Raw genomic sequence first — 23,418 nt, 5'->3', positions numbered from 1 at the left:
TACATTTTATACTTGAGACAAATACTAGAATCAAAAACCTTCGTAAGTTACGGAAGATATTAAAGGGATTCAGGCCCGAAGGTAGATTTTTTATTGATTGAGGACTGCAAGTCCGCATCCACTTGATTTCGGACCAAAATAAATGGAGAGCAACTTATTTCCACGTTTTCGGTCAACGGACTTAGGACTCCTCAGACAAAAATCTAACTCCGATCAAGCTTTAGTCAAACTATAGCAGATTTACGCTGGTTGTAATTCGCACTCATGTTGTGTTTTGCGAGAGTATAAAAAGAAGCGTTGAAATCTGCTAACTGCATCCGTTACACTGCTGCCAGAGCAGAGGCGAGACAGCGTTTGATTATCCTCGATGAAACCGTAAGTTTTCATCCTTGAATTCTGAATGTTGGTCTTGGGAAAGAAATTAATTGCTGTTGAAGCGATCTCGTGGCTTGTATTGAAAATAATCACCCAATTAATTGAAAACTTATGATTTTCAGTGTTCAGTGTTTCAGTGCTCAACTCAACCAGTTCGACGCATAAATACAACTTCAACTTCTTGGGAAAAATCTTAAATTGGCTCCAGAATTAAAAAAAGGCAGGAAACCGGAAGCAAGGCGCTTTAGGTATAGAAGATTTTGTGTTCCCATTGTGAGGAACGATCAGTGGATGACAATTCCGTGTGTGTACAGTTAAAAATTCCATCACCCCTTATTTTTTAAAAACCCATCTACATAAATAATTTGATCTGAAAAGAACTGTATTGATAATAGTCAACCTTATACGCTTCACACTAGCGGTTCAATATTATTAGCATTATTAACAATGTAAAGAAGTTGAGCTACAACAGATACAATGAAATTGGAATAACGGAAGATGGCGTTTCGCATATAAAGTTTTTGGGTTCATCTTATGTGAGAGAGAATTGTCCATTCGTATATAGCTAAAAACTCAAATATTTCTTCCTATTTTTTTTCAAACCACAAAATATATGTACAGTCAACCAATTAAAAAGGTGGAGTATACTTGGACACTTTAAGTTATCAATGAACAATGAGCGGGTGTCCTGCGACTTAAATGAGCTGGTCATTAAATATTATAAACGCATTAAGAAAATAGCTCAAGAACAAAAAAGCCAAAAGCGGGCTGTTCATCACGCAATAAAAAACTTTGAAGAAAGTGGCTTCGTTTCTTGCAAAACAGGCGGTCTAACTGTGAAAACCTAGTCGGAGTAAACAACACGATAGATTATAATAGGTTTTCCTAAAATCATTCGCAATTTTCTTCACAAAGAGGGAATAAGAGCTTCTATTCCAAAGAAGAAGCCATCGCTTTCCCAACGATAAATTGAAAATACAAGTTGAATATGCTCAAGTGGCCATTAATACGACAGAAGAACTTTTAAAAACTGTTATTTTTCTATGAATTCAACATGTTCGGTTCCGATGGCCTGTAATTGGTCTGGAGAAGAGTGGTCACTGCCTTAAAAGTTTTTAATATTCAGCCAGCAGTTAAACACAGCGGTAGCAACATCATGATGTGGGGTGTCAGGGCGTCTAAAGGACCAGGATTACTGCATATAAACCAAGAAGATGTCACGAAAATATACTAATTTGACACACCAAGCCAGTATATACCAACAACGGTTGCTATATTGGGCTTGTCATCTGATATAATGTTAGATCACTACAATGATCTAAAACACAACTAAAGTCGTTAAGGAATGGGTCCTCTATAATGTCAAAAGGATTCTTGTTCAGCCATGTCGTACGTCGTGCGTACACTTCGAAAAGGAGCTACGCAAAAGAAGGACAAAAGGCAAAAGGAACTTGAAGAATCACATAAAGGATATCTGGAGATCTAGTCCTGCAGAAGTTACCATTCTCTGTCTCATGTTCTCTTTGCATTAAGTTTAAAGTATGAAGTTTTGTTTGACTGCACAAAACGCTCATTTTTTTGTTTTGTTGGTATTCTTCTGTTTGAAATAAAACTATTCGAATGATATAATAATAACGGTAGAATATGCACATACAAATGTATTGTTTTTTTTCTACAATAGGTTATCTAAAATTATGAACTGGAGATTGTCATTTGTCCCCAATGGCAATCAAGTTTAATGGACGGCGGTTAAAGAGAAGCTTTTTCGTGTCAACTGATTTTGTAATAGCGTAACATTCGTCGTAACCACGAATGTCACATGGAGTCAAAAGCTGATTTATAAACGACATACGCTGTCGAGTTAGTTCCTTTTTGCAGGACAGCCTGCTTTACAGCTATTCTTTCGATTCTTTATAGCTTCTGTCCTTTGTGCGTTTTGCTCCTTAGCTATAAATTTATGAAGCTCCTCTAGCGATGTGGCCACTTTTTCTCATATAATGGCATTTGACCCCAGAAAAACGAATGCCTTCGCGTAAAGTATTAACCTCAACTGGTGTCATCGTCTTAAGATTTTTACGCGCGATGTCATTAACCATTTGAGATGCTTGCGCAGAGAACTGCAGTAAAAACCTTATAGATGGTGGGAAGACAAGTTATTGGTCAACTATTTGAAGGGTAAGAGGCATAAGGGGATAAGAAAATTTGTCCCTTTGGTGGAAACTGGTGGAACCCATCAATAGCAATCATCTCATTGAAATTATTCGCCAATAGCCTGCGCTCTTGGAACGCTTTAGCTAAAAGTTGTGCCGGTTTTTTCAAGGGCCTTTTTAATTTAAATTCAGTTATATCGGCCTATTGGATTCTGTTCCAAATTTGTGACGCGGTGGTAGGCACGAATGATAAATTTGTTGACTTGGTTCGCCCCAACCGTACGACTTCTAGGTCTTCCGTTAATGGTGGTTGACGGCAAAATGGTCAAAACGTTGAAAAACGAAGAGCCACCCTAAATCGTGTCGGGTACTGTCTTCTTGTCTTTAGGTTTCCTTTGCAAGAATTTAAAGTTGTGTCCCCAATTTCTTCCCACGAGTAATAGGGAATAAGGTAGGGATGTAATAGGGAATAGGGAAGTAATAGTAGTAGGGAAGTTGTCAACCCCGCAACAGAGTCCCATTCAAAATTTGGACGAATCGCTGGAGATCAAATTTTTTTGGGAAACACCAACAAAATATCATCTGCTGGATGCTGGATATCTGATGTGTCTATGACAAGAGCAAAAAGGTCTGGCGAGAGGGCACTTCTTTAGTGAGCATCACCTGTTACACTTCGAACTCTGCTTGCCAGATCCCCGTAGAGCAATTTTCATCAGTGTGAATTTCTCTGGTGCCGACCGATGAGTCGCGACGAACAGATGGCAGGAAGCCTATCATCACTGCAGAAGTTGAAGAGACAATCAAACGAATAAAATCAGTGAACGCAACAGTTGCAGTTGAGAACTGGAAAGCAAAGAGCTGAGGCACAACATTCTATCCCAGTGAGTTTTTTTAATTGAGTTGTTCAGAAAAAATAGAAGCTTGGTTGACTTCATAGATGGAAAGCCCGTGGGGCGGTGAAATAGCTAAGGGTGATCGTCAGGCTGCACTGAGAATACGAAAGTGGCCGCAACTTAAATGCGGATGAATCAGCCCTATCTATAAAGTACTTTCTCGAGTTAGATGAGCATATCGGAAGGGCAATATCCCTAGGATAAAAATGTATATACAGAGACTACCGTTGCTTTTTATGCGCGATTCCGATGGGTCTGATAAGCGTATTTTTATGATTGGAAGTGCAACACAATTTAACTCCTTTAGTCCCTCTACCATATTATAATTCAATTGCTTATATTGGTCAATCCAAATTGCAGCAAAATGAACAGAACTTTTGGTTAATTTTAGAATAGTTTTGCTTGTTTCCGTACCGTACACATCTTGTGTGAAAACATCTTTTCGCGTTAGAAAGCGAAATTTCGCTGGAAGATTTTGCAAAAGCAAATTTCATTCTAGAAGCTGCAAAATTTGCTAAAATATTTTGGTGGTTAGTTGCTCCCACCACAATGCAAAACTGTTTCAAGAAGGCAGGGTTCGTCAATCTGAATAATGAAAGCCTTCCAGAACTTGATGCCTTTGTCGATAAAAAGGTCATTGATTTAAAAATTTTGGAACATGAATTTAGAGAATACCTTTAATCAATGCAAGTATTGAGTGCTGTGGAGAGATTACACATGAGGGAACTATAGCAGAAGCCACAACGAAAACGAAAAATCCATAAAAATTGAAAGTATAACACTAACTGCTGCATATGGTGAAGCCTTATATGCACTTTCTGAACTCCAGAAGTATTTTCATAATAATGAAAATGTTCACCTTAAATTGATTGAGGAAGCCATTTTAAAGAAGTAAACAAAACTACATTTTACACAACCAAAAATCATCGAGTTTTTTAATAAACGAACATTATTTTTTTTTAAATCCACGTCTTGACGGATAAACCCAACAATTGTGCAATTATACAACGGTTAACGGTGAATTGCACAATATTGCATTTATCCGAGTTCCTACTCAATGCACAGCCCGGTTAAATGCAAAAGATTTTTACGCCACAATTGATTACATTTGAGGGGGTCCAATTCCAATTTTTGACAACCGTTTTTTTGTATTTTACTGTTATTAATAGTCACTATTTTCAGCACAATGCTTGTAAGGAAGTTGACTATAGCAAGGAAAATGAATTGAAAACCAAAGTAGAGAAAAGAAAATGACAATTAGACACGTGGATGTCATACAGTTATGCGCCAAATGGACTAAATAAGAGATATATAGGGATATGTGTGAATAGTGATTTAAACTTGAATTACGGTGGACTTATCTGACTGCAACTCACCTTCTTTTCACGGCAAAATCGTATACATAGGTATATTATAAGCAATACCAGCACTATGAATAAAGCAACGATGCCTAGTATTACTGATAAGCGTAACCCTGGCAAATCTGTTGAACAGAAAAGCAGTATATTTATTACTGTTATACATACAGTGCTTAAAAAGTAAACTTACTTGTTATAGCTACAGAAACACTTCTCTCGGCGGATCCTAATCGGTTCGTCACAACGCATTTGTAGACTCCTTCGTCTTCCGGTTTTATGAATGGTATGTTCAGTATCGAATTTCCGTGGTTAAGAAAACGCCTTGTGTCATTTTTGCCGAACTGGAGGGGTACATCATTTTTGAACCATGATATAACTGGCTTTGGAAGACCTTTATGTTGACAATCAAGTTGAAGAAATTCACCAAGTTTTTTGCCAATTTTTGAACCGTCCAAATTTGAATGAGTGATAGCTGGCGTTTCAGGGGCTGATCGAGAATAAATAAGATAAGCAATCATATTTGGGGGCCGTTCCAAATTAATCTTGATTAATTAATTTAGAAGAATTGTTTATAAGAGTACATCTAACACTCGCAATTGTAGCACTTACCATTAACTGTTATGTTTATATATCGACTTTCTGGTGTTGAGTCGTCATCTATGAGACTTGCACGACATTCGTAGAGTCCGGCTTTATCAAAATGAATATTTTTCATAGTCAATTTCTTTTTATATGAATATTCAGATTCCGTAAACTCAACTTTATAGTCTGGAAAGACATGAAATTTATCACTTATTTTGCATGCATGGATATGGATAAATTGATTCTTTACCCAAATTCGTTTGTATTAGGTTCTCATCTTTATACCAATCGATGTTCCCAGAGTAGTTATACGCAAGAACTCCACAATTAATAGAAACATCATCCCCTGCCGCTATCACGTGAGACTCATCTATTCCAAAAATTGAAAACGATTCGTGTGGGTGATTTTCAAGATCACTTAATAGGATTTGCGTGTCGGCTGTGTCATGGCCTTCCGAATTATTTGCTATACATTTGATAAATCCAGGCGAATCTGGGGTGAATTTCAATTCCGAAATTTGTGTCAAAATCGTTTCTTCCAGAGTGCGAAAGCTGTTGTTCTATAGGATAATTTGTAGAATTCAATTAGTTAAAACATTTAAGGTTAATTGAAAATAAGTATTGAAACTGTTAAAGCCAATGAAGATATATGGAATATTATTTCAAAACAACAGTTCGTGCAGACTGAGATAAAGCGTGCAAATAACGTAAGTAAAGATAGCGTAAAGAAAAATATGCAGTGATTACAACATTGACAAGTGAATAGCAATACCTCCTGTCGCACCAAAAATTACTAATTATTGAATTTCAATAAAGTTCTAATATGAAAAAATATAACTTCAAACCCGGGATCTCTATCTAATATGGGATATTTCTTAACGTTAACCTAATCTAATTTTGCCTTCTCCCTTCTTATTCGATATCTAAATGGTTTGAACTTTTTTGAGCTTTGCTTGAATTGTTCACTTAACAGGCCCGAAAAGTGACTAAATAACATTAGCAAACAAGATTGAAACGAAATAAATTCTAATACGAAAGAATAAACCTAACATTTTCCATCTATTCGAAGTCAAAGTAAGGACGCATGACAACAATATATGAACAACAAATAATGTGGGGAAATATTCTATTCATATATGTATTCCGCGGGAATTGGATGAGAATGAAGTCGTCTATTTAGGCGTCACCACCACCTCCAACTCACTCCGCATCTCTTACGTTAACAAGGCACTAAACTGTGTAAATAGCACTTCCAAAATGCTATATCCTATTGGTCGCTTGAACCAGCTCGTTTCATAAAAGTTCAAAAACAACAGTTTATTAGAACTTTGAACACTTTCAGTTGTATCTTGGACATGTGGGAGATTTGTTAGCAAGATTAAGGGGAGTCATACTAGAAACGGCAGCACCAAAAACCAACCAACCAACAACATCAAACGGCATTGGTCAAACGGGAAGAATAAAGATAGGAAACTACAACTTTGAGACCGTTGATATTTTATCTAAGGTCGAAAATCACATCCGGTGTTGGCAGCCAACAGAGCCTATTTCAGCTTACAAAAACTGTTCCGCTCGAAACGTTTCACCATAGGGTCAAAGCTCTTACTGTACAAGACAATGATCTTGCCAGTCCTCATGTATTCCTCGGAGAGTTGGGTTCTTAGCAAGAAAAATTGCGAACTCTTGGCCGCGTTCGAGAGAAAAATCCTCGGAAAAATGTTTGGCCCTCTACATGAGGATGGACGATCCCGTAGCCTACATAACGACGAAATCTATTAGCGATACCATGACCGTCAGATTCTGGATAAAATCCGGTCCAATAGGTTATGGTGGGCGGTTCACTTTATCCGTATGGATGAGGATGATCCAGCCCGGAAGTCTAAAGGGCAATATCTATGGTAGAAAAACAAGGCGAGGCAGTCCCTGCCTGAGATGGAGCGATGGCGATGACGCAAGACAGCTTTTAGGGATATCGGGGCAAAACCGGGATGTCGGGGTTCCTTATTAAGACAGGCGTAGACCGGATACCGGTTGTTGCGCCCCGTTGATGATGATGATACTAGAAACATGACCACGATATGCACTTCTGGGATTGAATACAATATAAATCCGGTCCTAATTGACATAATTAAGTTGAGTGAAATTATGCGGTGTTTCCAACGATTAATTAATTGAAATAATAAAAACTTGTTGTTTCTTTGTCGTTGGTGTGGATATTTATTCTTGCAAATACCGATATTTCGGGAACCACTTGTTCCCTTCATCAGTGCTAACAGTGGTTCCTAAAATATCGGTATTTGCAAGAATAAATATCCACACAGTGTTAGCACTGATGAAGGGAACAAGTGGTTCCCGAAATATCGGTATTTGCAAGAATAAATATCCACACCAACGACAAAGAAACAACAAGTTTTTATTATTTCAAATAATTAAGTTATTTTTTCCTAATGCTCGGGAAAGACCACTCTCTAGTATTTCTTTGTGAAAAATTAATGAACTATTGAATTAGTCTCTCTCTTTGGGTCATTTCCCTCAAAAACTCTAATGACTGTAATAGATCGTACAGATATATTAAAATATTTTGAGTAAAAAATGGCCACACACAAATAGGCAAGGCACCGTTTTTTTCAGGCGTATTTTCTTATGCAACCGGTTCTTTTTATGTTTTGATTTTTGCACTTCTAGAAAATAACACACTCAGAAGATATTATCATCACTTAAAGTATCCGCTGTTAAAAGACGAAAGGGTAAGGGTAGAAAAAAACTAACTAGCAAAATTTATCAGAAGAAAAAAGAAAAAATCAACAATGAAATGAACTATACTTTGGAAGGGTAGAGGCTGCGAACAGCGAAGCAGCTATGCTTGCTAACCAACCAAATAAAAAGAAATAGCACGAAAAGGTGTGGCGAAAGTTATTCAAGAATACAACTAATAATAATCGTTGGCGCAACAATCCATATTGGATCAGGGCCTTGAAGTGTGTTAGAGCACTTCATTCAAGATCGTAACGGTACAGTACAGTAGGAGGCAATGCGGTCAGCATTGCGCTCGGAAGAAAAATACAAATAAAGAGAGCAAATTGAACAGTAATAATTTTTATCTAAAAAAATAAGCAAGTCCGATAAAGAGGATAAATATATACATATGTTTGCCATAAACCCCTGTGTAGGGTACAGCATCATCGCTGTCGATTCCTGGCCCCTGCCTCCACGTCCTACACCACACCTTTAATGTGTAACCTCTCCACTCCCACTTCCGCTTTCTGGCCTGTTCCTCTGCGAAGTGCTGTGGTGGGCGATTCCCATGCACTACTCCCATATAGTAACACAGAAAGAACACTGTCACGAAACAGTCTCAATTTGATGTTAGTTTTGAGATACGCAATTGCATTTGCAGATTTTCGGTAAAACAACGAAAACGGATAATGCGCCGAGCGACATGACGTTCGGTGCCATCGTTGCCAGAAGCAACGCTAAATATACAAACTGATCAACGCCTTCGATGTTCTGCCCATTAATGCAAATAGGGAAAGGGCCATGAGTAGTCCGACTGATACTCTTCGTTTTGTTAGTGTTTATCTTCAGTTCAACTCTACTTGCATTCTTCTCCAAATCAGGAGCTAAAATCCATGATTCGGTGAAAGCAAGTAGATGCCGTTAATATAGTTGAGAGGTTTTTGGGGAAAGGCGACATAGTCCAATGAACCCCCACTTATTCTCGAAGGCAGCATCCTCACCGAGAAGAAAAAATATTGATGACAAGATGCAATCCTGGCGGACTTCGCTATGGACTTTAAATTCCTCTGAGATTTTACCTCGAGATAACACGTGACATTTTCCGCCATCATAGCTTGCTGTGATAATAACTATTAGTTTCTCATGTGTAGAGAATTCAGAAATGCTGCCTGCTCACGCTGCAGAAACCTTTTTTGAAATCGACGACGAGCAGGCTAAGCGGAGATCTGCACTGTGCACACAATGATCCGAAGGGTGCTAATTTCACAGTTCTCAAACATTTTATCGGGCGAGTTACAAGAAGAAAGTTTTTCGCTGCTTAACGACGGCCGGATCGCAGAGACGAGTATCCTTAAAAGCGTCCTGGCTTACACCATCGCTTCATCTTAGACAGGGTCTGCCTGGTCTTTTTTCTATATAGATATTGCCCTTATAGACTTTTCGGGCTCAATCCTCTTTCAAACGGATTAAATGATCTGCCCACCGCAACCTATTGAGCCGGATTTTATCCACAACCGGACGGCCATGGTATCGCTCACAGATTTCGTCGTTATGTAGGCTACGGACTAGTCCATCCAAATGTAGGGGGCCAAAAATTCTTCGGAGGATTCTTCTCTCGAACGCGGCCAAAAGTGCGCAATTTTTTTTGCTAAGAACCCAAGTCTCCGAGGAATATATGAGGACTGGTAAGATCATTGTCTTGTACAGTAAGAGCTTTGGCTCTATGGTGAAACGTTTCGAGCGGAACAGTTTTTGTAAACTGCGTGTGCACCCACAACAATAGAGTTTCGAAATTTGAAGGTAGCTAACTCAAAAAAAAATTAATGACAAGCCTATTTAAGGGGCTAGCCTATTGTTCGTTAATTTTTTTTTTGCAATCTTTTTTCTTACATATTTTGATGTTGTGTTAAAAAATTCCTATCAATATCTAAATCCGTTTCGATTCTACAGTGTTGGAGTCCACCTCAATTCTATTATAATTTTTGGAACGTAGTAACATATGTTGCACTATTATTTATTTATTTTAATAAGATAAATTATTAACTTCAAAATTTTAAATTTCAAATCGATAGCCTTCGTCATATTTTTATGATAGGTTAGAAAAGAAAAGTATGTTTTCGTGTTTTAACAGTCGACCAACTCCTAAAGTGTATTTTTAAACCCCACTGAACTAGAATGAAGGTCTGGCTTCTATTCGCTTCCAAAAAAATTAATCAAAACGTTTATCTGATCTCAATACTCATGAGTACACTAGATGGTGATTTAAGAGCCTGTCGATCCCATCCAGATCATCAAATGACCGAGTAAAATGACGCAGCTGATCAAGACTAGCAGGACCCTGCTTTGAACGGAACAAAGGCTGAAGAAGAAGAAGAGGAAGATACTCTTCAGCACACTGCAATACTAATTAAGGTTGAAATCAAGTTCTGTAAAAGGCAAGTCGCCAAAAATAATTATTATTATTATATTAATTTAGCAAGTCCTCTATGACTTTTTCTTAAGGGGGACATCCCGTGTGTCGGATCCGCTGAATCGAATTTTTTTTGGCATCAATTGTATCTAGATAGAGTGTAGAATATATGGGCAAAGTGATTTTTTGATATTCAAAGTCGTTCGGAAATTATAGTGTTAAACACGTGATAAGTCACATGCTAGCGTTATGTCGATTGCCGTAATAAAGCTCGTATTTATCGGTCCGAATGAGGTTCGAATGACTTCGTTAAAAGGACAAGAATTGAAGCTAAGGCCGTACATGTGTTTCTTCAAGAAACCTAAGGTTTATATGAGATTGATGATCAGTTAAGGTTTTATGGCTAAAAATCGCATTCTACTTTTTAAATGCGTTTTTCTCGAAACTGCATGTTGAAAGTTGGCTGCCACCATAGCCCAAAATCTATCCAACGAAATTCTTTAAAATTTTCACCACTTATTCAGAACATATTTCTACGGTCCGCAAACTAGGATAATTACGATTCATTCAGTAGTTTTTTTTTATTCATTGAAGAAGCCGTAAAAAAACACCAAAATTCAAAAAAAAAGTTTAACACGGCACCAAAAATTTAGCTTTTAATATTTTTTAGTAATCCTAGTTTGCGGACTGTAGTTAAAATGCCGTTTACTTTTTTCTCTAAGATGATCGCAGCGCCCTCTAGTGCGGCAGCAGAAAAACACTTTTTTTGGAATTGGGTGTATAAATTGCTTTGCCCCCTTAAGTTAACAAAATAGAATGTACAATTAATGCTGCTGATAAGTTTATATCCTACTTTACTTCAAATAACTTTTCTAGGTAGAAGTGCGTGATTCCGTTTTTATTAGTTAGAAAGATTTTCTGCCAAAGAAAGAAAGATATCAAAGTGTCGAAAAATATTTTTTTTCGTTCGGATATATGCTGAGTACCGTTAATGTACAACCACATTAGCACCCTGTAGAACGTGTCATTAGCAGGAAGAAACATTCTTTGTTGCTCACGATGGTCGAGCAATTACTTTTCAACAAGGATCTATGCTATTTATTTAAAAGAAAGCCAGGGCCCGTCACCATAAAATTCCAGTTCATTCTTCAAATCCAACTTACCTCTAATTCTTCCAACTCATCAGGATTCTCAGGTACTATTTCATTAAACTTAAAAATATGACAATAAAAAGCATGCCATTAAAATAAATAAATAAAAAGAAAATATGATAAAATAACAAACAAAAATTCTATGGCACACATAAAAATTTAGAATTGCAACCACAATTTGTATTGAAACAGGAAGAGTACCTGGAACAGAGTTGGACTGGATGCCGGACAATGCGGCCATTTAGGTCGAATTAAGCAGGGAATCCACATCCAAGAAATTCGTGGTTTTGGATATCCTGCACATCTGCACGTCAAATTGGCTTTCTCGCCAACCTGCACATAGTAAACCTTTTCCATTTGCACGGCTGGCTGATCTGTCAAAAGTGCAAATAAAATTTTTCGATATATTTATGATATCCTATGTACGCGTCCTATGGCTTACCTCTTATATATAACTGGAACTCCACTTGTTTCACGACATGATCATTATACGCTTTTAGAACGTATTTTCCCGTGTCTTTAAGTTCGATATTATGGATTTCCAGTAAAATACTGTCCGCAGTCATTGTGATTTTGTATTTGTCGCCGGCTTCGTCTTTAGCAGGTCCCTTCGGATTGATTTCTACACCTTCATTGTTGTACCAGGTAAATTTCGGTATGGGATACGCTTTGTATTTCACAAGCATTTTTGTCCGGCGCTTCCTACGGGCTGTTTCAATTGTATAGTGATTGCTGGGTTCACTCATGTTGATATAACTTTCCTGTGGGTCTGGAATTAAAGGATTAAGAATGAGACAGAACTAGCTTCATAGATTCCATGTAAGAAACATGCTAAGGTAGGCTATTTGATTTAGGAGCCAGGAAAAGGCAACAACTCTATATATACACAGAGGGTAATTCAAAAACATTCATCCGGTTCCAATACGAGCATTAACAGTTGGCAGCTTCTATTTAATCCAATCTATACTCCTAGAAATGTTCCAAAAATCAATCAGAAACTAGAAGGCGACCAACTACACCAATCAGTAAATCAACTTCTATTCAAGGTATGGGATAGCAAACCAATACCGTAGAGTAGACACGTCGGACGACGATGGGTAGCAGTCTGTTGTAGATGACTCTCTCCATCATCTTCCCCATTGTAGCCAGCAGGCAGATAGGATGACACAATGCTGGGTTTCCAGGTGACTTGTTAAGTTTCGGAAGCAACATGAGCTTTTGTTTTTTCCACTGGACAGGGAATATTCCTTCTGTTAGGCACGCCTCGAAGGTGGTGGCAAAAAGGTCAGGCCCCGTCTCCACTGCCAGTTCCAAAGCTGGGTTGGGATGCTATCCAAACTTATGGTCTTGTTCTCACCAATCCTATCACATATTTCCCGCAGCTCCTCCACAGTTACTGGAAGTATTGCGCCCTCATTTAGCTGTACAGCCGTTATTTTCGTTGTGAGGAAATAGAGAGAATAGAGTGGTAACAATCTGTTTTAGGATGCGCGGACAGATTAGCTGGGGTGATCTCCGCCACCTTTTCATCACCACCCTGTAGGCTTCTTTTAGGTGACCACGTTGTTTTCTGTGTGCCTCGTTGCGACCGTCGTCACCAGGCTTTCTCCTGAGCTGGAAACATGCGACCCCTAAACTTGCGGTTTCGTTGTTCCATCAGTAATTGGGTTGCGTACTGGGGAGCAATCGCCTTGTGGGCATAGTATCATCGCAATGTCCGTTACCCATCGGGTAATTTGGGTGGCTATGTCGGATTCGAGCGCCACGGAAAGCTTTCGCTGCCCAGCCAGACAAACTACTCGCCATTCTGCGAGAACTACGAGAACTTTCGAGTTCGATTCGCCCTTGATGTCCATGCAGATTGCCGGGGCCGCGCTGTAAGTATAGTCTTCACTGACGTGCACCACGGCTCTACTGGCTAAACGGCACTCACTACCACGCCTAGCTCCGCAAATGCTTTGAGGCGAACACGTCGACTCACATTAGTTGTCCGACTGCCTCATTCAAGAGCCCACGCATTAAAATCGCCTGCTATTATGGTCGGTCAACTCAAACTCTTTCATTCAAAACCAGAGTGCTCAGCATCTGCTCATACTCGCCAAGTGAAGGGCTGGGTGGAGCAGCTGCAGATGTGAACTTCTTTCACCTTCGCTCTGATGAAGACTTCCTTCCGGCGCTGCTTGATTCGTTTGGTCTTTGACCCAAACGTTACCACCGTGGTTTCGATATGGCTCATTAATTATGGGCGCATCGATGAGCTCCTGATTAGTCATTGTTTCCAACATCGTTTGGGTGATTCAGCGTCAAGGATTCTTCCTCATCGAAGACTCCCGCTACACAATTCCTACTGGGGGTCGCGAGCGCGGGGTATGTGCCGGTGTGGGGTGGGGATCTGCGAAGAACCGAGCTTTTTCTGAACGCTAGTGCCGGTGCCAGGTCCAGTTCCTCCCATATATTTGTAACATTAGATGTCACAGTGGCTAAAGTTTCCACTACTGAGGCACTGCGGTCGTTAGGTATCGACGGCCGGGAGCCCGCTTGTCCACTCCCAAAAACCGCCGGCACTCGGTTTCCTTCATGTTTGGTTTTATTTCTGGGTATCCTTCCCCGAATTTATTATCTGCCATGGCGGTAGCCTGAAGCAATTGGCTAGAGGATTGTTTCTCAAAGAAAAACTCACGAAGAGAATGCAATTGATTGTAGTGCACTGTTTTTAAATATATATATACATATATATATTTTAAATACATAGAGATTGTAACAACTGTGCATCATTCACTAGTTCAGTTCAGTTTCTGTACACAAAACTATCGAATAATCGTATGATCTATTTTCAAATTGATTCTTGACGATTGAAAAAAAGGGATTTACTTGTGGGAGGAAGTGGGCTTAATGACTTTAAATTCTGTCGTATAAAATTTGCTTTGCACTTACCTAAAATTCTAACATACATAGATTCATTATTACGATTCAATGAATGGTCTAGAACACCGCACGTATAATATCCCGCATCTTTTTCGCTAACATTGAAAATCGTCAGTTCATTTTGACCAGTTTCTAATTCAATGGTGTTGTTATTTGTTGTTTTTGTAGTATCCGTAACAAATGCTCGTCCTTCCTGAAAATATATTGAAGTGTAGTATTACTATTAAAGAATGGTACTATGTAGCAAACAAAAAACACTCATTACCATCATTGCTGCATTAGCGTTTGGTAAAGTCCAATTAATTGAGAACTGTACTGAAGGACGTACGTCAACGGAACATTTCAATCGCAACTTATCTCCTTTGATGGCATGGCCGTGCGTTTCAGATTCAATTGTTGGCCGATTTATAAAATCCGTTTGAGCTGAATTTAGTAGGAAAAACACGAAACTGTTAGCTGAGGGATTAATTTTAAGTCAACTCAAAAGCAACATGCACTATTTGAATTTAAGCAGGAAAATCAAGTAACATGCGTTCACTCGAATACTGAATAATAATTATGTGCTATTGCAGAGAATTATAATGTTTCCTTTTTTGAAAAAGTAGTAATATTCAAAGAAGGATGTAGGCTTATATCATATCGTTTTTGAGCAGCAGAATTCTTTTTACAATTTATACAAAAAGCCGGCAAACATAAAAAAATATTCCCAAGCGGTCCCCGATTTTAATACTAACCACCTCCTGCAATGCTTAACATCAGCGATTGGACGAGAGTTATTTTTTCCTCTCAAAAATAAAAATGTTTAAAGAGTTTTTGAGAGATATAAAATATGTCTATACATATAAAAGTATAATAAAAAGAAAAAAAAATGCGAGAGAATGTTTCGTGTAATTAAATGTTATCTACATCCCTCTTTACAATTTTCAGCTCTGGTGGATGGGATTCCAATATATTAAAAGGCGGGCAACTTGCAGTTCTTTCAAAGCAAATCAAATACATTATCTGTGCAATAGCATTTTTTTAGATATATGGCATGCATGTAACTAAAAATTCTAGCTATTTGTACATTACAATAGACAACACAAAGAAATGAGAGAAGATAAGCAGCAGACAGAAAAAAACCCATAACCACTTTTGGAAAACATTCAGTAAAAAACATAGAAACGTGCAAACATTTCCATAGACAACATTAGATTCAGTGAAAACAATTACAATTGCGACGAGGTAAGTCCTGTCCTCGACGTCTACGTCCAATTTCAGTAGAACTAGGAGCAAGTTTGAGGTGATTAGTAGTAGTGGAACCAGCGGTGGCTGGTGTAGATAGAGTTTTTGTTATACGTGTATGGTTAGATGCATGATCGCTATTAGTCCTGGAGTTTCTAGTTACTCGAAGGAGTTTGGGAGGAATCGGCGTCGACGTTAACATCGGGAAGAATGTTACGAAATGCGACGTGCTCGCGACAGATATGCTTCGAGTAGCTTTAGTAGTGAATTCATTAATAGGGATTGTGCTTTTACTGAAATTGTTAGGCGTTTTATTGACATTTGTGTTTTTAGAAACCATCACCACATCTTTTGAACAATTATTATTCCTCAACTCACAACCGGTTACTATAACTTCTATGTACGTCATTTGGTTATGGTCGGATTTCGCACGGCAAATGAATATGCCTGCGTGGGTTATATGTATCAATTTGGCTATGTATCCTACTTTCGGGTCGTAACGGTTCGGCATATCGAGAGCTGACTGTGAGAGATGAAAAAATAAAGTAATATTAGTGTAAAATACAATATGGATCTCCTAAGCAATTCAAAGGAGAGACATTCTCAAGATAGTACAATACGCTTTTTTTGTTTTTCACCTATTTTTGTTTATTTTATTTGGCTGCTTTCCTAGCTTTTTTCTATCGAATGAGGAACATATTCCAGACTTGAAACAGACCAACAGTAAAGCAGTTGAATTCAGTTTCGACTTACAAGATTATTTCGTTTCTTTGTGTCTCATTTATTTTATAATTCTCAATATTTGCTTTTTCAATAATTGATTAACGTATATTTGTATGTATGTACATAGGTAAAGCAAAATTATAAAATATAACCTACTCCGGACAGTAAGATGAAAGAAATAACTTTCCACTATTGGCTCCTGAACATTTTTGTATGTAAGTACACACTGTAATGTCCCTTCTTTCTGCACATTTGATAATATGAATCCAACTGTTGGGTCATATCTAGTCTATCATTTGTATATTAAATCCGTGTATAAATATTTTTTACTTTTCCTGATATTATATATTGTAAGGGTTAAGTGCGAATTGTAAACGAAGCTACAGTGCGCACTTAGACCGATGAACAAAGGATGGAGGAATGAATAAAATAAACCATTATAATATAAGACTTGTTTTCAGACGAAATTAAAACAATTTTTTTTAACTCAAACCTCCTTGAAAGAAACTGAATTTATCACAAAGAAAAATTTGAAACATTACCTCATCCTCCCGCAGTAATTCCACTTCAACATTTTTGGAAGATGGTTTACATGGTATTATTGCATCGGCGTACTGCGCAGCCATGACTACCAAATGCGTTGGAACGAGAAGTCGATTAGGATCTGGAAGTATAATAGTATAATATAATATATGAAAAAATACCAGGTTGGGAAAAGAATATTACGGTTTTTCCTATGAACTCCACTTTTCTTTTTTAAGGTTTTGTAGGAAACAAAACCTTACTAAAATCGGTTCAATGTCTGTCAGTCCGTCTGTCTGTCTGTCACACGAGATTTACTCCGAAACGACAGGAGGGCTATATCTTATGAAATTTTCTGACAATAGGTTCAACTATTTCCGAGGAAATCAAGTGTCGCGGAAAGACAGACAGACATTGCATCGATTTTAATAAAAAAAAGTTAAAAAGAGCGGAAATTTGTTTCCACATCCAATAAATTAATACAAAAAATGTATGACCTAAAAATGAATTCATATAAAAAAATTGAGTAGAACAACTTACCATTAACAAACAAATAAATGGTTTCTGCTTTATACAACGTTAGTAAAATGTCCAATTGTGCATCATTTGTGGAATTGAATTCCGTTTCAAGGCAGTAGTATTTTCCCACATTCTCCACTTGGACATCGCGCAGAAACAAGGAGCTTCCATGGGGCAAACTAGATCCAGACTTTTCAAATGCCGTTATTTCGTATTCCACCATGATCTCCGGAAATCGCCATGTTACAGGTTTTTTTGAGCGACATGTCAAAGTGAAATCGGTGGCTGCCTCTAATGTCACGTCAGGTTCGGAGGGTATGATTAATGGAGCCCCGAACTTTTCGCTGCCCAATTCAAAGTTATCCAGAATAGGATCGGGTGTTGGTACTGTAAAGAGAAATATAATTCGTATTAGTGCTATTCCCTTCGACATATTCAGAAAAGTGAAATTATTTGAAAAACAAAACCTTAAAATTGCATTATCCATTTTGGTCTATTCTGCTTCACTTTAAGACCAAATAACACATTTGCAAACGAATATCTACAGAAATTGAACACTTTCGAACCGTAAAGTAGAGAATACACAAATACAAATAGGTGCACATATCTCCTCATGGAAAAGACAGGATCACAATCAGAATTGCAAGAACTTCCAGCAATTTACAGAAATATGTACATATGCATGTGCTACGCGATTAGAATAAGTAGAATGGAATACATCGTCTTGTCGATATCACCTCAAATATGAATGACACCATTTGAACTATTTGTCTGTTTAATTAAGGTATTGAGTGATTTATTGTAATCGCAGAATTTACGATATTTCTCGCAAATGCGATGAACAACAAAATTCGTAGAATTGTTCGGTAAATATTCATATGTATGCATGTGCATATTTGCATATCATTGCCGGGTAAAGAAATTGATGGAGTGGAAATCGGAAGAAAGAACAATAATACTTGAAAAAGCCAAGTGATATTCCGCCTTTTGTGCAGCCATTGCAAAGTACAAAACACTACACTCGCGACGGCTTGTGACGTCACGACTGGAATTCAGCCTTATTTAATGAGCATACAAAAGTCCTCAACTAAAAATTTACAAAATAAATGGGAAAAACACCTACTGTAAATATTAAAACGCACCCCATCGATCTTGCAAACCCTAATGCCGATGATTGGAAAGTTTTGTGCGAAACAAAACCTTATTAGAATCGAGTCGATATCTGTCTGTCTGTCACACCTGATTTATTCGGAAACAGCTGGACTGATTGCCACGAAAATTGATGAGATCGTGTGGTCTTTTGTTCCCTCTACATACAGCCAGTGGTGCCATTTTATGTACACATACATGTGAATGGAGGGTGCAATATTTTTTTTCACAGAATGTTCTCGTGGGGGGACCAAATGAAAGGGCTCAATTAGTACTTTTCGAATCTGGCCCACATTTGATATCGGGTGAAACGTAGGGCCCTCAACAGGTCTCGTGCTCAGAACCTCCCCAACCAATATCTGAAATAAATCACATGTGCATCTAAACAACATTTAGGCCTCAAAATACATCCCGTTCCGATATATGCATAAATAAAGTTAATAATAGTATATTACCATATTTTAGAAAATTTAGCCGGCAACCCCCTTAAGTTGATACTAGAACTACAAAATTGGCGCTTGCATAAGTTATAACATGGGGCATCACTTTGGGAAGTTTGAAGGAAATCCAACTATTATTAACAAAGTTATAGAAGGTGAAACTTTTACATTTTGTGTGACTTACGTGCATTCTAAAACGTGTATGACGTTATCATAACATATTAAATCGTCAATACCACAACAAAGTGAGCTCACGTAATTGGGAGGTCACAGGAAAACATTTTGTTTTAGTTTTTTGATCATATATATATCAATTTCACTTACTCCAGATAGATATATGTGTGTATTTATACGTATATGAAAATGATGCTTTGGGGTAGTGTCTAACTCTGAAAAATATATTTGTACATTAAACAAGCAGTATTCAATATACGCACTCTATATCCACTAAATTTCCAGAATTTATTGCAAAGGGTTAAATACAGTTGGTTCTTAAAGGATTTGACTTACTTCCAATTTATATAAGAAAGTGGATATTCCCACATAATATATGCATATATTACGTATTAGGTACTACTGGGATAAATGTCCACTCAAATGTTTTTATTAAGGGGGGGGTAGGGTATTTAATTTTTTTTTTTTTCATTTTTTTTTTATTTTCGAAATTCAATCCGTAATATCTGAAGAATATTGTGTTAAATTTTCAAGTCAATTGGAGCAAAATTGACGAAGTTATGAGTATTTTTATACCTGCCGGATTTTTGTACCTATACCCGAACCAACCCCAACGCCCCGAGCTGAAGCTGAACGACAAACCAAAAAAGGCAGGATTCTTCGTAGGCAGGAGCAAAAAGATGCATTAGACATCATCGATGATAGCAACATGCTCTATGGACCTGGCATTGATGACTCAGTGTGAGGTATGTCGATAAAATTCGCTTATGAACGTTTTAACTAGATTTTTTTGTGATTAAAACTTTAAAGCGTTTTTCCCACAACTCACGTTTTCAAAGTCGGTGCCCCTCATAACTCCAAAACTACTGCACCGATCCTTTTGAAATTTTAAACACTATTTCTGTACATCATTTACGAGGTAACGCTGTCGAGTTTTTTTTTTTTTTATTCATAATTTTGATTTTGCAATAACAAATTAGCCGATTTTTTTCCACAAAATTGTGTTTTTCACTTTAAAGTGTTCGAAAAAATTAAAAAAAATTGGGGAAAAAAAAAAACTCGACAGCGTTACCTGGGGAAAACTATTATCTAACGAATGAACTTTGATTTTTTGATTTCAAATGATCCAGCACCAAGTTATGAGGGGCACCGCAATTCAACTTTTTTTCGAGACACGTCCGAACAATTGCTGCCATTGCCGTATTTTTTAATATTTCTTTGTAAAAATTTGATGAAACATTCTTCGAATGTCATACTTTAATGTACCATTGGTTGAGTAAATAAATTTTAACTGTGTCGTTAGAAAAAAAATCACAAAAACATGGCTTTTTTTGTACGATTTGACCTTACCCCCCCCTTAAAGGAATGCACTAAACCTTTCATAACCAGAGCTTCCAGTTTTCGGTTTCCGGACTTGGTTTTCATAAATTAATTCTTTTAATTTGAAGTCAAATGTGTCGCTGGTATTATTGGAGATCAAATAATTCTTAGGAATTAAGGAGCTCGGCTGCTAAAATAAGTACATTAAACGCCACCTAATGCGACTATTTTGGTTAGGTTGCTTTCCTCCTTTTTAGATAATATGATTGAGGATTACACCAAAATTATTTATGTTATATCTAAATTGAGTTCAGCTTGTAAAGTTTTAGTCAAGTGGATTGACACAGATATATAATAATTATAATTATGTTAGGTAATTTGCACAAAATTGCAGCAAACATCTGAATTGAATGTAGATTATCTAATAATCGAGATATTGTAAATATAAATGTGTTTCATGAACATTTAGGACTGCAACTTTACAAAGCTTTACCAGCATTTCATGCATTCGCCGATTGTAATTGCATTTTTTGAAAAGGCAAACAAAGATCATTTGTGAGCAAAGAATTTCAGAAGGCATTCGTTAGCTTAGGAGACACGTCGATTGACAGCGACGAGACTTTTTCAAAAATAGAGTTGCTCGTTTGCAACATGTACGTGTTTGTTAGAAAATGGTCTTTGAGTGTAGTAACAGAATTGGTATGTAATGTCCCTATAAAATTACAAAGTAAGAAATACGGAGGAAGCTTTCTTAAAAAAAGATTTTGAAAATTAACTTCTCCAGCAAATAAGAATAGTTCACTATATTTCGCACTTATAGAACAAGGAATAGCAGGGGCTGGACACTTCGGGCATAAAAGTTTTGTGTTTATCTTGTGTGAGACACTTTCTATGCACGTTTTTCGTACACAGTTACAAATTTTAAATATTCTTTGATATTTCTCCAAACTGCAACTCTGTTCATATGAGTTCACATTACATGATGATGACGTCATACACGTCTTAGGGTGCAATAATTCACGTGAAATGCAAAATTTGGACTTTCTCTAACTTCGTTAATAATAGTTGGATTGCCTTCAAACTTTTCAAAATTATATCTAATATTATCACATACTGATGCCTTTTTGTATTTCTAGGATGAACTTAAAGCGGGTTCTTGGGTCTGTTTCTTAAGCAAGATGCTATTGTTCACTTTATTTGAGCAGATATCGCAATGGAATGCATTTTGAGGCCTAGATTTTGTATAGATACATCATTGTGATTTTTTCACATCTTTTGGTTGAATAGCCAGACCTATTGAAGGTCATATTTTGAACCCTCATTCCCCTACATATATTGCACTTTTACTTTTTTGGGGACACACTTTGAATCCTCACTCCTCTGCATTTCACCCGATATCAGAAATATGATAATTTTTGAAAAGTACTAATTGAATCCTTTCATTTGATAATCAACATGATTTCGTGAGAAAAAACATTTTCCACCCACAAACCACATATTCTCACCAAATTTTGAGACGATAGCTCCAGTCGTTTAGGAGTAAATCTCGTCTGGCAGACCGATATCGAATTGACTTTAATAAGTTTTTGTTTCAAAACCTTAAAAATGCTACTTCAGAATAGATATTAGCGGATGATAAATACAAACTTCGATGGTTTGATGGATTAAAGTTATCACCGTCAATGAAAGATATTATTTTGGATAGCGGGGATTCCGAAGATAATTTTCAATTCATCATCATTAACGGCGCAACAACCGGTATCTGGTCTAGGCCTGCCTTAATAAGGAACCTCAGACATCCCGGTTTTACCCCGAGGTCTACCAATTCGATATCCCTAAAAGCTCTCTGGCGTCCTGACCTACGTTATCGCTCCATGGCAGGCCGGGTCTGCTTCGTCTTCTTTTTCTATCATAGATATTACCGAATTAAGTGACCCACCTACCGTAACCTATTGAGCCGGATTTTATTCACAACCTGACGGTCAAGGTATCGTTCATAGATTTCGTCGTTATATAGGCTACGGAATCGTCCATCCTCATGTAGGGGCCCAAAAATTCTTCGGAGAATTCTTCTCCCGAACACGGCCAAGAGTTCGCAAATTTTCTTGCTAAGAACCCAAGTCTCCGAGGAATACATGAGGACTGGCAAGATCATTGTCTTGTACAGTAAGAGCTTATGGTCAGATATTTCGAGCGGAACAGTTTTTGTAACCGTGCGCGGATTTCATCATTGTAGCTGTTATCGGTTGTGATTTTCGACCCTAGATAGGAGAAATTATCAACGGTCTTTTTCAATTGGGTAGTGTTAATTGTATAAATAAATTATTCAATTTACTTAACTGCTTATTATAGTTATGTGCGCATGTAACAGCGAAAAAGGTCTTACAATTGAGGAAAATTTAGAAGATGCGGAAAATGAAATTTATTGTTAGTTTTAACTTTATTATTTTGTCAGAAATAAAATAATTATTTTGTAATTTCTTTCAAAAGTGTATATCTTGCGAAATGCCCTCTAGCAATTTAATAATAGTTACTTTATACACTCATTAAAATTTAAAGAAATTTGTCAGAAATGATATAAAATATGAGAAAAGTGCAATGGGTCGTTCAGATTTCCATCGTATACCGAAAGATAGTTTCACATTTTTCACCCTCGTTTTCGTGATCTTTTCACTTTGCCTTTCGACACTTTCTACTTCCGAATTGGGGGGGGGGGAGCTATTCAGATTTGCCCTTCCAGGTAGTTTATTTTATACGTGAAGAATAT

At 37.4% G+C, this 23,418-nt stretch overlaps 1 protein-coding gene across 9 annotated transcripts in view; it reads right to left on the bottom strand.

Moving 5' to 3' along the window:
• Positions 1-23,418, bottom strand: part of LOC119649969 (platelet-derived growth factor receptor alpha) — a 157,111-nt gene that overhangs the window by 8,356 nt on the left and 125,337 nt on the right. For 5 of the 9 annotated variants that reach the window (XM_038052417.1, XM_038052408.1, XM_038052434.1 and 2 more), the window contains 12 exons: positions 17,590-17,955; positions 17,070-17,191; positions 15,793-16,327; positions 14,846-15,003; positions 14,590-14,773; positions 12,098-12,424; positions 11,857-12,029; positions 11,668-11,715; positions 5,609-5,918; positions 5,386-5,544; positions 4,967-5,263; positions 4,795-4,901 (listed from right to left, as the gene is read on the bottom strand). In XM_038052417.1, the coding sequence (XP_037908345.1) occupies positions 4,795-4,901; positions 4,967-5,263; positions 5,386-5,544; positions 5,609-5,918; positions 11,668-11,715; positions 11,857-12,029; positions 12,098-12,424; positions 14,590-14,773; positions 14,846-15,003; positions 15,793-16,327; positions 17,070-17,191; positions 17,590-17,955 (2,786 nt within the window). Of the gene's footprint in view, positions 1-4,794; positions 4,902-4,966; positions 5,264-5,385; positions 5,545-5,608; positions 5,919-11,667; positions 11,716-11,856; positions 12,030-12,097; positions 12,425-14,589; positions 14,774-14,845; positions 15,004-15,792; positions 16,328-16,683; positions 16,817-17,069; positions 17,192-17,589; positions 17,956-23,418 lie in introns of all 9 variants that reach the window. The other 4 variants (XM_038052476.1, XM_038052459.1, XM_038052467.1 and 1 more) reach the window with 4 other exon arrangements.

The sequence above is a fragment of the Hermetia illucens genome, chromosome 1 (genome assembly GCF_905115235.1).
Source record: "Hermetia illucens chromosome 1, iHerIll2.2.curated.20191125, whole genome shotgun sequence".
NCBI classification, from domain to species: domain Eukaryota; kingdom Metazoa; phylum Arthropoda; class Insecta; order Diptera; family Stratiomyidae; genus Hermetia; species Hermetia illucens.
Note: the sequence above shows the minus strand (reverse complement) of the source record. Positions and strands in the feature narration are given on the sequence as shown.